The 15,032-nt window shown below is 40.9% G+C and overlaps 1 protein-coding gene across 11 annotated transcripts in view; it reads right to left on the bottom strand.

Moving 5' to 3' along the window:
• The window catches only part of REPS1 (RALBP1 associated Eps domain containing 1), a 96,884-nt gene that overhangs the window by 72,867 nt on the left and 8,985 nt on the right, over window positions 1-15,032 (bottom strand). For 9 of the 11 annotated variants that reach the window (XM_034765538.1, XM_034765531.1, XM_034765533.1 and 6 more), the window contains exons 2-3: window positions 6,845-6,968; window positions 1,146-1,342 (exon numbers count right to left, since the gene is read on the bottom strand). In XM_034765538.1, coding sequence (XP_034621429.1) covers window positions 1,146-1,342; window positions 6,845-6,968 — 321 coding nt within the window. Of the gene's footprint in view, window positions 1-1,145; window positions 1,343-5,847; window positions 6,299-6,844; window positions 6,972-15,032 lie in introns of those variants that run through there. The other 2 variants (XM_034765539.1, XM_034765540.1) reach the window with 2 other exon arrangements.

Below are 15,032 nucleotides of genomic sequence, written 5' to 3'. Positions count from 1 at the left end.
CAAATTTACTGGTTGTGTTCTAAAAAATGATCAAAATACTAATGAAAAAAGGCCACTTGAATAAACACCAATGTCTTTTTTGTTCTTATGCAAAAGAATCAGGAGCTCTAGTTACATTCTTGCAGTGATCTTCACCAAGAATTCACCCATGCTTGCTTTTACTGAAGTGGAATAAAAGTCACTGAAAGTGTTACACTCATTCCCTCAAAAACGAAAAACAGATGTTGAAATAAGATGAATTCATTAAGTAACACATTTAACTGTAGAATCTGATTAGTATTTATGATGTTGGCAAAGTTCTGGTTCTCATCTGTTGATTTAATCTATAAATCAGAGTGCTAAACTATTGAATAGTAAGGTACAGATAAATACGTTCCAAGGAAAGGTTAGAGCACCTGTTTCTTAAACAGTGTTGCATTTTTAAGGGAATGAGGAGGGGAATTATTTCTAACACCCCCTCCAACTTCCCTCCCCCTCAAAAAAAGAATTGCTGGCTTGTCTTTGAGACAATAAATTTATATCTAGATAATTTATGTTTAATACATTACAAATTGGTTCATAGTCAAAAAATGGACATGTGTGAAGCCTGATTGCTTGGGTGTGTATAAATATATACTTTAACTAGAAGTGTAGAAATTTTGGAAGTACATCTGCAGATCCTGTGAAAGGACAGTAAATGTCACCATTTGGGATCTAGGCAGATTTTAAATGTTTAAAAGCTTAGCTTGATTGGAAATAATTAAGAGTTGTAGTATCAGTTATGAACTTAAACACTATATAGTTTCTTTTAGAAGAGAACGAACTTACATAAACCAAACCAAGCTATCATTTGACCCCTCACAATAAACCATAACCCTCATTCTCCCTTCCCACTCAATACTTTGTCAGTTATCATTACTAATATTTCCAGACTTAAGATTTTAAGCATGTCTGAGCAGAAAACCTGTCTCACACCTCAGGTACCACACATTTACAAGCACTGCATAACTAAAATAAATAATAATTAAGTTTTCATATATTTAGTAACACTTGCATGAATTTTTTTTAAAGAAGCTAATCCAAAACAATAGTGTAGTAACACTAGTGGGACCCACATCACTGTGAGGCACCATACCTCGAATAAAAGTCACTTAAGTTTTAGTTACCTGTTGATCTGTTGATGTACGTTGCTGGACTGCATCATGGCTCACAGAGCCTTTTTTCACTTGAACCCGGCCGGGTGGGGGAGGAATTACACCTGAATATGGGGTTGAGTTATCAGCATCTGAAGAATACAAGGCTGTGTGTCTCAATTCCTGTTCATTCTTTGGACCAACAAATCTGGGTAGAGGGAGGTCCTTTACTGTTAAAACAATGATATATATTAAGAGTAAAGGATATTTTTTATTATACAAAAGAAGAATACTTAAAAATGACTAGTTTAAAATCTAGTTCTATATTAAAAGATACTATGGAATTTCATATCTGTTGTCTCTCCATGACATACATATTGAGTTTGGTGCAATATACAAGCAAATGAATCCAGAGATTTTTTTTTTTTTTTGGCTCATGCTACACCACTGTAAAATTCTACATCACACATCCTGTTTGTTACACCTATGGAACCACACAGTTTTCTATAGGGTTCCATGAATGCAAGATGACCGTTTGGTTTTGCAATTGTGACTTAGAATTCAGCTCATTCTTGCATAGCTATATAGGCATGTTAATTATACTTTCTATTACAGTTTTGCTTACTGTATAAATTTGATCCATCACAAGTTCCAGGCATGCTTGAAAAGTTCTTAAAAGTCTTTGCACTTAGGGTGCTTCATCTATAGATCTAGAAGTTAAAAACTTCACTAAAGCATTTAGATATAACAATGTATACAGGGAGTAAAGAAGTGGTGCTTTTTTTATCTTCACAGTAGAAATCATAATTCAGCCTTTATTTCTCAAGACTTAGCTAAGTATTGCATAAACACATTTATTACTCACCCACTTTAATCTTGTTTCATCTCTTCTACATAAGTAGCTAATAAGCTATTTTACAGATACTACCAAGGGATGTTCAGTTACAGTCAGACTTAGCAGTAATTTCATTATAAACCCATTTTTGAAGTCTACACATGCAACTTTACCAAGCTAAGAGATACACAGCTTTACTCGGTCTCCCCCGGAATAAATTTTGTTTCTCAGAGTGTGAGAAATCATCTCAAATAGCTCTGCCATCCCTCTGAATCCTGACCTGTAAATGGCCTTCCTAGTCCACTACCAGTGAAGTCAAACTGTGCAATTTGTTGTATAGCTTACTTGTAAAAAAATTTTGAAGAACATACACACATTTGCAATCAACTCATTTATGAGGTAGTTATCTAATTTTATGTGGATTAATTTTTCTGATTCTTATAGTTATTTTATTACATAAAAATTAAATATACTGGTACTATTGAGAGTCATTAAAAGTAAGTGAAATTCTTCATACAATTTGTTAGTTATTATGTAAACTAATTTTTGTTTTGCTAAAGACTGAACATTAAGCATTCAAGCAATCTATATTTGAATATTACCCTTTAATAAAATTATTAAAACATTATGTATTCAAATATAACCAAGGAACAACCCCACAGTTTAGTAACTAGCATAATATGCTAACAGGACCACCAGAGCTCAAGCAAAACCTTTCACATTCTCACTTATGCGTGGACTCAGCATACTAAGAACAGCATGTTGATCTCAGTGTTAAGGTAGGGTGTGACCCACACTGAAAAAAATACCGTTTTAAGCTTCAAATACTTCTCTTCAAACTTCCTCCCACCCTCACCTTGCCTTCATCCACAAGAGCAAAGAAATTCAGTGTAAGATGACTTTGTCCTTTGATGCTGCAACACTTAGGGTTTGCATGCTCATTTAGAAGCCCCTATAATATCTACATAACTAATCTCTAGTTAATTTTTATTTTTGCAGGAAACTGTTTCCCACACCACAGTAACAGAACAAACAAGTGACATGCATTCACAGTGATCATCTGCTCATTTTATAATTCCCAATTAGATAGTTATCCATGAAAATGTCTTTCCAAATTAAGTAGCAACCCAAAATTTACTTTGATATTTCCAGCATAGTAATTAAAGCAATATGAGTATTGTCATTTTATACAGCTATTTCAGAGCCATATTTTACATGTCCACAAGTGCTTAACTATAAGTCTGTTTCGATCTCTCTCTGAACTAATCAATCAGCTGAGACAAGAGTTATGTTTGGAAGACACTAACAATAAGTACTCAAAACTTACCCAAATCAACTGTAGCTCAAGACTTGAAAAACCCACTCACACAGGCCAAAATGGACATATTAAATAGGAGAGTTGACAGACAGGGACAGAGGCTGGTGCAGCACACAGAGGTGAGGCTGACCAGCAGGCAAAGTCAGGAAAAGAGACTGCCGGATGGTGGAAGAGGTCTCTCCTCCCATTCGGCAGTTCATGTACAGGGGGACGGGGGGGGGAAAGACTGGGAGGAAAAGAAGTGGGCTCAATAGCACCTTCAGCTAGAGAAAGGCAACATGGAGGAGCAGAGAATGAGATGAATGAGTGAGAAAGTGAAAGGGGAAAATGAGGAAAAGAGAAAATGTGAAAAGAAATAAAAGAATAAGAAAGGATAGTTCGTGAAAAGAGGATGAGGAAGGTGTGTGGGAATAAGGCGATAAAAGTGGAGGAGAATGTCTTCAGAGGATGTAAGCTCTATGAGAGTTATTGGTTTTGCACAGAGAAAAAAATTAAGGGAACATCAGTCCCCGCACTTAGGTTACGTCTACACTTAAAACACTGTAGTGGCTCAGCTGTCAGCGTAGGGAATCTACCTTCCTGAGAAGCTAAGCAGTATCTAGATCAAAGGAAGAATTCTTCCATTGACCTAGGACTGTCTACACTGGAGGCCTGGTTGGATTTCACCCTCCTGAGACACAGAGTTAAGCCAACTTAATTTTCTAGTTTAGACCAGACTTTAGACTCAGTGCAGGTCAGCAGATAACCATGGTGTGGAGACGGTTGACAGCACAACTATTTTTTACGCTGGTGAGTTATTGGGTTGGATAAGTTTTTCAAGACCTCCTGTAACCCATGATTTTCTTTAGCTGGCTCAAACAACTCCTAAACAATTAAAAATATTTACAGTGTTTCTGACATGTATGAACCAATGCAATACATTCTATTAGAGAGCTGCAAAGGCAGTTTATTAATTTACATTAGCTTTTTTGGGTGTTTTGGAAATAATCCCCTTGGACACAATCTTTAGTTTGTTTTCTCCCAAAAAGGAGAGGTGGTATATTTCCTCTTTATTTCTTTCAGAGTAGCAGCCGTGTTAGTCTGTATCCACAAAAAGAAGAACAGGAATACTTGTGGCACCTTAGAGACTAATAAATTTGTTAGTCTCTAAGGTGCCACAAGTACTCCTGTTCTTCTTTATTTCTTGCTATTGTAAATGTCCTTTTCACTAGGAAGTCTCCTTTCAATAAGCATCTCATTTAATACTAAAAAAGCATTTCATAGTAACGACCAAAACAATTCAAGTTATCTGAAAACTAAAAAGAAGCCAGGTATCTAACCACCTCTGTCAGGTTTCAGTATGGTACATTTCATCTCAGCATTAGCACCATGTATTTTATTTTACCATGTATTAACTAAGTTGAGCCGTTTGTTCTTCCCCAATTCCCTGCTAATACCATCAGTGGTGTTCTTAATAAATGCAAGAGATTTATGTTCTTGAAAGGCCACTTAATTATTTGGGACACCCAGAGGAATAGCTAAAGGTGGAAAATTAATTACAATTAACAAATAGTGGCATGACCAAGCCAGCATCTTAGGCAGAGAAAAACTGGTTCATGGCCTTACCATCTGCTACTTCCAATACTGCTCCTTTCCACTACTTACAAGAGCACGTGCAGTAAAAGTGTACATATATTTTTGTGCAGACACATGTAAGTAATCATTTACATATTTACTGTTAAAACCAATCTGAATTTAACTAGAATGGCAATTATTTTGTCAAATATTTCATCCCAACAAATTTTGGTTTCAGGTTCACCACCTTACAAGTTTGTGTATATCCTTACCAAAAAGAATATTTTTGCCTGCCATTAATTAGGAGCATATATGGATTCTATTATGGCCACATGGAACCTACAGCCATGGAATTTGCCAGGGAAGTCACCCAATCATAACACTGTGTTCCAGTCTAAGACCAACACAGAACTCTCAACTCAAAGAGATAATAGCTACGATGGCTTTACGCCACTGCTGCACCTTCCCAGAACCTCAGCTGCTCTGCAGCCCCCAGGTTAGTATAGGACAGCATGAGAGATTGCCGAATGGGCTACAGCACTGCTTGGAATCACCTCATCACTGGGCGCAGCACTGCAACCCCACCCCTAACATGCCCCTCCCAGCACACCACCTATGCCAGGGCTTGTGAGAGGATCCTCAGAAGGCAGCCTGACAGTCATCTACTACAATGCCTGCGTATGGAGAGTCCAGGCCTGGCTATACACAGTGCTTATAGAGCCCTTTTACTGCATCAGGTTTTCACCACAGAATCTTATCTCAAGACATCATAAGAAAGTTTGCTCTAGCCCCCCGGTTGAGAAACCCTCAAACACATGAGTCAAGTCAGATGCCAGCTGAGTATGCAATAGCTCTGGAGCAGAAGACATCTCATTCATCTCAATCAAGACTCTGAATTCAATGATTCTGTGGCTATGGAATATGGCATTATACCTATCCCGGAAAGAGGTTGGGGAACGCAGATCAACCTTACTTTAAATCTGAGAAAACTAGAAAAAAAAAATCTAAGTGATATTCTGCAAGATTACCTTTCTTCAAGTTCTCATGGACTCCATTCTCATTGTTCCTTCTTTCAAGATTCTCCATACCAATTTTTAGGATTACATCTTGCTCCTGATCCCAACTGCTTGATTTTGGTCTGCAGATTCATTATATCAGCACTCTCACCTACTTCATTCAAACTGCAGTCTCATCTAGTCAGTCACATCTAATTTTATTTAGACACAGCACCAGGAGCTTGAAGTGACTATCAATTCCGAGTCTTGAGCTCTGTCGGGTCTTTTATATTGTTTTTGCAGCTGGAAGGGAGATCTTCTCTCTGCTTTCAAGGAGTCTTGTCTCCTGGAAGTTGAGATGAATCCTCCTGAAGTATCAGACTGCAATTTTACTTTATAAAATGAATAAGGGTTTGATTCCTTTGGGAGTAGTTGCTGAATTCTTGCTGGATGATTTACAAGTTCAGATGGAGAGTCTGGAGACCTGATGGAAATGAATTCTGTAGCTACCTATTTGGAGTTGGAAGTTGAACGTGCCATCCCCAGCAAGTGCCCCTAGAGATAGTTTTGAATAGCTGGCTGTGTCAATACTAGTAAATTTAACTTTAATCCCATTACATTATCTGCTACTTTCACCACTCAACTCTGACAAATAGAGCAAGTTACACCACCTAGATGACCATGGGAATTGGCATACACAAAAAGGTTCTCTTTCACTCTGCATACCTTGCAATAAGTTAGTTTAGTACTTTAGCACAGTTGAACTGTTTTGAAGACTCCAGGTCCCTAGATTAACTTTATCCCCTTTACTAGCTAAGATCCAGTTGTATCTATATAAATATGCTTTAAGTTTTGGTTTATCCCAAACTCCCCTTCATACTTTTTTTCAGTATGTATAAGTGAGCAATATACTAGAGTAACTGAGACCATACCACAATAGTTCAGATTATAATAGATTAATCTCAGAGCCAACTGCAATAAATGTCACTAACCCGCTCAATAGTGTTTAAGCATTATTTTCTAGATTTACCTGTATTTAAACTTTCCACTCTTAGAGGGAGACCTGACTGGGCCACAGCAACAAGTTTCAAAGCAATATAGAACTGACTTCTTCCAAAATATCCAAGTCTTGTTGCACCACAAAGTTCCATAATCTGTAAGAGAACAAATATTAGTATTTATGAGAGGCAAATCAAAATGCCAGATATTTTATCAGAAAAAGCAGCCACCTTTAAGTACAGACATAACACAGAACTCTTAAGGTGGTAAATTTGTCAATGGCAATGCTTTGCCTTAACTAGTCTTGTCTTAATTTTTTGGCAACAGTGGGTCATAAGTAGGGTCCCTGTTTTCTGGAAATTGTGGCTATTATCATGTTTGTTCCCCACAATGACTCTTCATTTCCAAAGTCACCATTCAAAGGGGGAGGGAGGTGGTGGCGGCACAAGGGCAGAGGTGACGTGTGGGTATGGAATGCAGAGTCACATCCCCCAGATTTCTGCTAGGAGACACCTGACTCCTCCACAGGCTGCAGGGCAGTGGCTGGCTGCTGTTGAGACTCACTGTCAACTTCTCCCCTCCTCACATAGGCTTGGGCTTGGAAAAACCACCATGGATCTTCCTCTGGAAGGGCAGGGCACCTGGCAGTGGGGTACCAAGCTCCTTCGCCATGTTGCAGAGCGGATGCCACTCACATCCGCTCTCAGCAGTGTACACAGCGCCTCTCCCCCACTCTTAGCTGACTCCTACTTTCTCCCCCTAGCACACAGCTGGTCTGGCCTTCAGTGCCCAGCATTTTTGTGCTGTAAAATCTCATGTTTGTTGATATATGTATTTTTTTGTATTAATATAACTCCTATCTGAAATATACAGATTTGAAAAGTCTGAAATTACTGTTTTCATTGCCAGAAGACACTGGCCCTAGTCATGAGGCATTATTTCATAAGAAGAGTTGTGAAAGGTACAGATCTGGGGAATAATCATGGAGCAGTTCAGCCAGCTGCTACAGCTGTTCCATCAACAGCTGGGCTGTCTCTACTCCTGGAGGTATGCTGCTGTAGTAACAGCTGGGGCCCAACCTTAAAATGGTTCAAGGATGTTAGCATCCTACCAGTTATGCTAAATGTAAGGCAGAGATGGAAAATTATGATTTTCAAAATCTTGTAACTCAGCCAAACTTAAACAGAATTCCATGGCACAAACTAGAGCCACATCTCTGGCTGCACTCCCCTTGCTGAATTTCAGTTGAGAAGTTAGAGCTTCTAAAAAAGTCATAAGTCTTCTATAAAAGAAAGTGTTAGACAGCCTTAATAGATAAGTTCACTGTCAGATCCCTTTATAAGTTGTCAAACATAGCAAGTGCGTATTTCTAACCTACCATTTTAGCTACCAATGCACATGTCTAGTCAGAACACAAGAAATTTCCATGAATATATATTGGAAAAAAGTGGCTCAACCTATTATGGAGGAAGAATATGCAGGGCTCAAGCTGTATTCAGCTGATGTATGACCCCTTGGTTACTTTGGCCTGCTCCAGGGCAGGGTTTGAGAATTACAAAGTTGTAACTTAGGGCTGGTCTACACTAGGGGTGGGGGTCGATGTAAGATATGGCGTGGGATCGACGGCCGCGGCTCCCCCATCAACTCTGCTACCCCCGCTAATCCTGGTGGAGTTCTGGAGTCGACGGGAGCGCGTTCGGGGATCGATATATCGATCCCCGATAGATTGATTGCTACCTGCTGATCCGGCGGGTAGTCTGGACGTACCCTCAGTGTTACTTCTCAGCTTCTCTCATTCCCCCTCCACCCCGGCCTATTTTTTTTTTGCTTCTCCAGATGGCTGAGTGAGAGAGGGGAGCCATCCTTTGCTAGATGCTCTGAGCTTGAGAAGTGTCTGAAATTCCTACCCTGCTCTTCCTGGGGCTCCCACGATTAGAACTACTCTTCCCTCACTGGACTGCTGCATTTCAGGGGAGGAAGTACTGAGCAGCTTCAGGAAAGAAGGAACAGCGGCTGCACTTCTAGCTCACATCCGAGTTGTTCACAGGGTTTTAGTGGAAGCTGTGGGAGGCAATACCCCTAATATCTCCTCACACAGCAAAGAGCCTGATTCCAACACTTAAAGTTGCAAGGCATGATTCAGGGAACAGATTTTTAATTTATAATCAAATACCATTTTCTTCTTAACCATCACTCACAAGAGGCACAGGCTGGATACTTGTGCATTAAGTAATGGCTAAGTGAGAATTAAGACATTTGTCGATGAATTATTCTCTTAATGCAGTAAAGGAAATGAGCAATATAGTGCATCTATATATAAAATGCACAATAGGAAAGATTTCAGAGTAGCAGCCTTGTTAGTCTGTATCCGCAAAAAGAACAGGAGTACTTGTGGCACCTTTAATAAATTTGTTAGTCTCTAAGGTGCCACAAGTACTCCTGTTCTTTTTTCTTTAGCCTGGAGGCTTTGCCCCATGAAATTCCATTTGCCGAGCAGAGTTATAATATGTTAAAAATTACCATTTCCTTTCTCTCACTTGCTTCTCTCTGGAAAATGTTGGCAACCTGTCAAAATAGCTGAGCGTGAACATTCTAAAGATCTATGCTCACATTGCTACCAATGCAGCAGCAACAGACACTGCACTGGAAATCCCTGGGAGCTACTGAAGCAGCTGTGATGAGAGGGAGGTAGTGGGCAAGGGCACGCTTGGCTCCCCAACCACAACTGAACAATCCATATTGTCCCATCATCTCATCTCATGTGCACATGTGCTCCAGTGCATATGCATGACAGTCCAATTTTATGACCAACTAATAACCCCTCTCCCGCTCAGGCTCCTTATATTATTCAGTGCACAGGTTGGATGTATGAGATTGCACATTTGGTTTTCCCTAAATTTGGAGTGCTGGGCCTTGCAACCTAAAGAAATAATTCAAAACTAAAAAAGTTTAAATGTGTTTAAAAATATCTGTTCAAAATCCAGGGCTCTGTTGATTGCAACAGGAACTGAATTTCTTCCTAATTTTTCTTCTTGTACTACCTACGTATTAGCAGGAAAATGGAAGCCTGATAGCTTAAATTCCAGGAAGTCTATATCCATAAAGAAGCTTAAACTTCCTGTGTTTGAGTGATTAGCTTTTTTCAAACTTTAAAATATTTATTGGGATATGTTTATGTACTATTACAAATATTGACACAAGAATTTGTGGTTTTGTTTTTAATTACAGCAATGGGGTGTTTTTCTTGCTTTTTGGATAACATTTTGGATAACAAGTCCTGACAGCAACTAAGTAATGTTGTAATATTACTATCACACAGTAATTGCAAAAGGAAGTAATGAAGTAGGTAGAAAAACAGTAGGTGAAAAAATTGGAGATAGCACCCTGGCTGCATTTATAAATAGCATGGCTGCTACTGTTTACTCCAAGAATAGTGGCAGGTTTGAGCCCCAGAGAGGAAATCAGACGGTAAAGGAGAACAGGTATGGTTGAAGCCCCTAAGCCTGCTACTCTGAGTTGGTGCCCTGCCTTAATTTATTTTCCTCTCAGACTCAAAATGAAGATGTATAATTAAATAATGTGTCACTGACCAGGCTGTGTATTACTTTTCTTCCTCTGTTAAAATTTGGAAGGATTGAAAGTCTTCACACCTGATCTTTATTGGAAATGTGTTAACAGATTTTTGATAACTAACAGCTTAACTGACCTGTTGATGAACTGCATTTTTACTTATCCCTGCTCCTTGGATACCAGCTTTCAGGGTTAGATATTTTAAAATTTAATTTGGGGCGGGGGTAGGGGGAAGAACAGGACAGGGCTATTAATATTAATCCTTAGATAATTAAGGCATTTTAGAAAAACCAGTCTTGCTGGTTTGAAAACTGCCTTACTTCATTAGAATGGAACTTGCCAGACTGAACTGCAAGTGGTTCACTGGCAGGGGAAGCCACTGAGGAGCTAGGCTGGGAGTCTGGCACCTCAGGATATGTCTATATACACTGCAACTAAAAACCCACAGCTGGCCTGTGCCAGCTGACTCAGGCTCACGGGGCTTGAGCCAGGGATCTGTTTAATTGTGGTGTAGACAGTCAGGCTTAGGCTGGAGCCTGGACTTTAGGACCCTGCTGAGGGGAGGGTCCCAGAGCTCAGGCTGCAACCCAAATGTCTACACTGCAATTAAACAGCCAGTTAGGCCAAGCACCAAGAGCCTGAATCAGTTGGCACAGGCCAGCCAGGGGTGTCTAACTGCAGTGTAGATATAACCTCAGACAGCATCAGAGACAAGTACCCTTCTTCACTTGCCACTTTCTATGTTGGCTGAGAGTAGGGAGAAGAGAAATTTGTGCCTGAAGATGTCTCAAGAGCAAAGCTCCTAGTCTGGGTGTTTATATAGCTTCCTCACCCGCTAAATCCAAGTGTGACAAATAACTGCAGGTTTAGCATGGTGCTCCCAGCAGGGAAGTACAAGAAGGTAGTTTTCTCTGTGGGGTGGGGAGAACAATTCCAAACGTATCTCCTTTCTGTGAAGGATATGGAGGAGTGGAGTGTCAGGATGACAATCAGGAAATCAATGCCTATATTAGGGCTGAGAGGGACAACCTTAGCCCCTCACTAATTAAGTCACATTTTTAAGGTTCTCTTTGGGACCATAAATGCTAAACACTTAAATCTGTTTTTTTATTAATAGAAAGCTTGGCTTAGATTCTGCAGTACAGTATGGCAGTCTGAAAATAAAGTACCACTCACCAAGTTTCCAAGAGCCAGTCCAATTCAAACCTTGTTCTCTCTAATGCTACTCATCTATTATTCATCTACTTACTTGTTTTCCCCCTGTTAACTCCTTCACCTTTCACCCTTTCTCCAGGCTCTCAAGTAAATCACCTATCTTATTCCCGGATTACTGTTACTGACAGTATGTGGTAGGAAGAAAACTACCTAAAACTTTGTCAGAAGATGGAGTATTCTGACCAGCATGGAACCCTCACTATTGCTGGCACATGATGCCATATATCACATTAGTAAATGTGCAGGCGAATGAGCCTCTGATCATGTGGCTGGGTCCTATGACTGTTGTTTTCCTTGTTGGGCCTGTCCTGTAGTAGGTGACTTCTGGGTACCTATCTTGCTCTGACAGTCTGTTTCCTCGCTTCCCCAGGTGGGTAATCTTGAGACCTACAAGATCTCTATCAAGCATTCTTAAAACTACAATACCCACCTGGGGAAGCGAGGAAACAGACTGTCAGAGCAAGATAGGTACCCAGAAGTCACCTACTACAGGACAAGCCCAACAAGGAAAACAACAGAATACCACTGGCCATCACGTACAGCCCCCAGATAAAATCTCTCCAGCACAACAACGATCTACAACCTATCCTGGAAAATGATCCCCCACTAACACAGGCCTTGGGAGGCAGGCTAATCCTTGCTTACAGACAGCCTACTAACCTGAAGCAAATACTCACTAGTAACTACACACCACACCACAGAAACACTAAACCCAGGCAACCCCGTTGCCTTCTCTGTCCCCATATCTACTCTTGCAACACCATCATAGGCCCCAGCCACACCATTAGAGGCTCATTCACCTGCACATCTACTAATGTGATATATGCCATCATGTGCCAGCAATGCCCCTCTGCCATGTACATTGGCCAAACTGGACAGTCTCTATGTAAAAGGATAAATAGACACAAATCAGACATCAGGAATGGTAACATACAAAAGCCAGTAGGTGAACACTTCGATCTCCCTGGACACTCAATAGCAGATTTAAAAGTAGCCATTCTTCAACCAAAAACTTCAAAAACAGACTCCAAAGAGAAACTGCTGAACTACAATTCATTTGAAAACATAACACTATCAATTTGGGCTTGAATAGGGACTGGGGGTGGCTGGCTCACTATAAAAGCAATTCTCCCTCTCCTGGTATTGACACCTCCTCATCAATTATTGGGAATGGACAACATCCACCCTGACTAAACTGGCCTTCAACATTTGTTCTCCACCTGTAAGGTAACTCCCTTGCATCTGATAAAGTGGGCATTCACTCACGAAAGCTCATGCTCCAATACGTCTGTTAGTCTATAAGGTGCCACAGGACTCCTTGCTCCCTTCTCTTCATGTGCCAATATATATTTATGCCTGTATCTGTAATTTTCACTCCATGCATCTGAAATGGGTTTTTTACCCACGAAAGCTTATGCCCAAATAAATCTGTTAGTCTTTAAGGTGCCACCGGACCCCTCGTTGTTTTTGTGGATACAGACTAACATGGCTACCCCTCTGATAGAGGTATATTTGACACTAAGGGCATTTGCAGCACTAATAAGTGCTCCTGGATTATAAATACTCAAAAACTCACCCCTTCCAGAAATTCAGGTGAGGGTGTCATCTTTTTCAAATTCTTCTAATTAGCATATCACAGTTTCTATAAACCCTACCCTGGCTGCACAGACAATTCTCCCGTACCTGTAAAGGGCATATTTAAAAGTTACATATTTTATATAGACAGAGAGCTGCAGGGACCAATCCAGCTCTATGGATAGCTTCCTGAGCCAGCAAAACACCTGTGGATCACCAGCATAAATGCTGATTTAGGGCATGTTTTACACTGCAATTAGACACTCTGGCTGGTCTGTGCAAGCTGACTTGGGCTTGTAGTGCTTGGGCTAAGGGGCTGTTTAACTGAGGTACAGATGCTCAGACTCAGGCTGCGGTGGGACCCTCCCACCTTGCAGAGTCTGATAGCCTGGGCTGCAGCCCAAGCTCAAATGTCTACACCACAATTGAGGAGCCTCTTAGCCTGAGCCAGCTGGCACAGGGTTTTTAATTGCAGTGTAGATATATCCCTAGTGAGCCACAGTCAGACAAGCACTGCTGATTTCAAAAGTAATAACACCCCTCTAACCCTCGGGGGAAGTGAGTAGAATGAGTGGGAAATCTGTGATCCCCATTAGCGGATGTGATCCCCATTAGAGGAAACATGCAAGTTGTTTACAGTGAATGTTGTGAATGTGGGGTTGTGTAGAGGAGAAGGGGTTCTTTGTGTTATGGCTTAACTCTGAATTTTGGCAGAGGAAGAAGAGCAGACAACTTCCTGAGGTCCACTAGGAATCCTACATGCAGGCATAATTCACATGAGAAGCACTTTTATGGCCTTCCATAGCACCTATGTTTTAGGTATCAGATAGTTTCATTGTTTATGTGGGTTTTACCCAGAGAAAGATTTCAAAAGCTAGTAAAATGGGATTGTAAAACAGATTGGCAAAGGGTTCAGGAGTTTATAGTATCTGAAACTAAGATTATTTATGACTTCAGGTTGAAGATATACCTTTAAATTGATAACTATTTATGTTGGGGTTATTGTTAGGTACTCTAAATATCGGATACAAAAAGAAATGATCTTTCAGGCTTAGAGAAAAAACATTGTGTTTTCTCAATGTGAGAAAGCAGAGAAACTGCCCACCAGCATGGAAAGGAGTAAGCAGCTAGTCCCGCCCCATTATACCTGCAGCTAATGCCAGGCATGGAGGGGGTAGAAAAGGAGAGCCTGGTCCAGTTTAGGACTGACTGGCGAAAAGGCAGGAGCTAGTTACTGCCCTACCTGATAGGAAGGATGACTGCCAGCCAAGGCAGCCACCAGAGAACACATTCCATCTCTCAGGCTCCAGCCAAGGGAGAACGCAGAGGAGACCTAGGAGCCTCCAGCAATTGAGGTAACTGGGTGACTACAGTCCAGAGACATTGTGAGGTCTGGTTGCACCAAACTTACTGCTGTCCTGCCTGAAGGAGCCTGGGACTGCAGCAAGGTGCCACCCAATATCCACAAGAAGGACCTCTGGACAGCAAACCACCCCAGCAAATTGAATTATAGGGGACACGTCCCAAACTGAAGGAACACTAGTAGGAAGTAGCCCAGGGCAGTGGATTTAGACTCCCTGCTTGGGGTGTCCCCTGTTCAGGGGTCAACTCACACAGGGCCCTGGGCTGGGACCTAGTGGAGTGAGAGGTCCTGGGTTTCCCTCCACCACTGCCTGGAAGACTGAGGCACCTTGACCTTGAAGTCAGGTGCATCACTAGGCTGCCTGGCCATCCATGCACCCTATTACATACACTGGAAAAAAAATCACAAGATTACAATGAATACACAATCAACTACTCTGTTTACTTAGTCCAAGTACTGACAGCTTTGATCAACACCAAAACGTGAACATTTGATA

The sequence above is a fragment of the Trachemys scripta genome, chromosome 3 (genome assembly GCF_013100865.1).
Source record: "Trachemys scripta elegans isolate TJP31775 chromosome 3, CAS_Tse_1.0, whole genome shotgun sequence".
In the NCBI taxonomy this organism is placed as follows: Eukaryota; Metazoa; Chordata; order Testudines; family Emydidae; genus Trachemys; species Trachemys scripta.
Note: the sequence above shows the minus strand (reverse complement) of the source record. Positions and strands in the feature narration are given on the sequence as shown.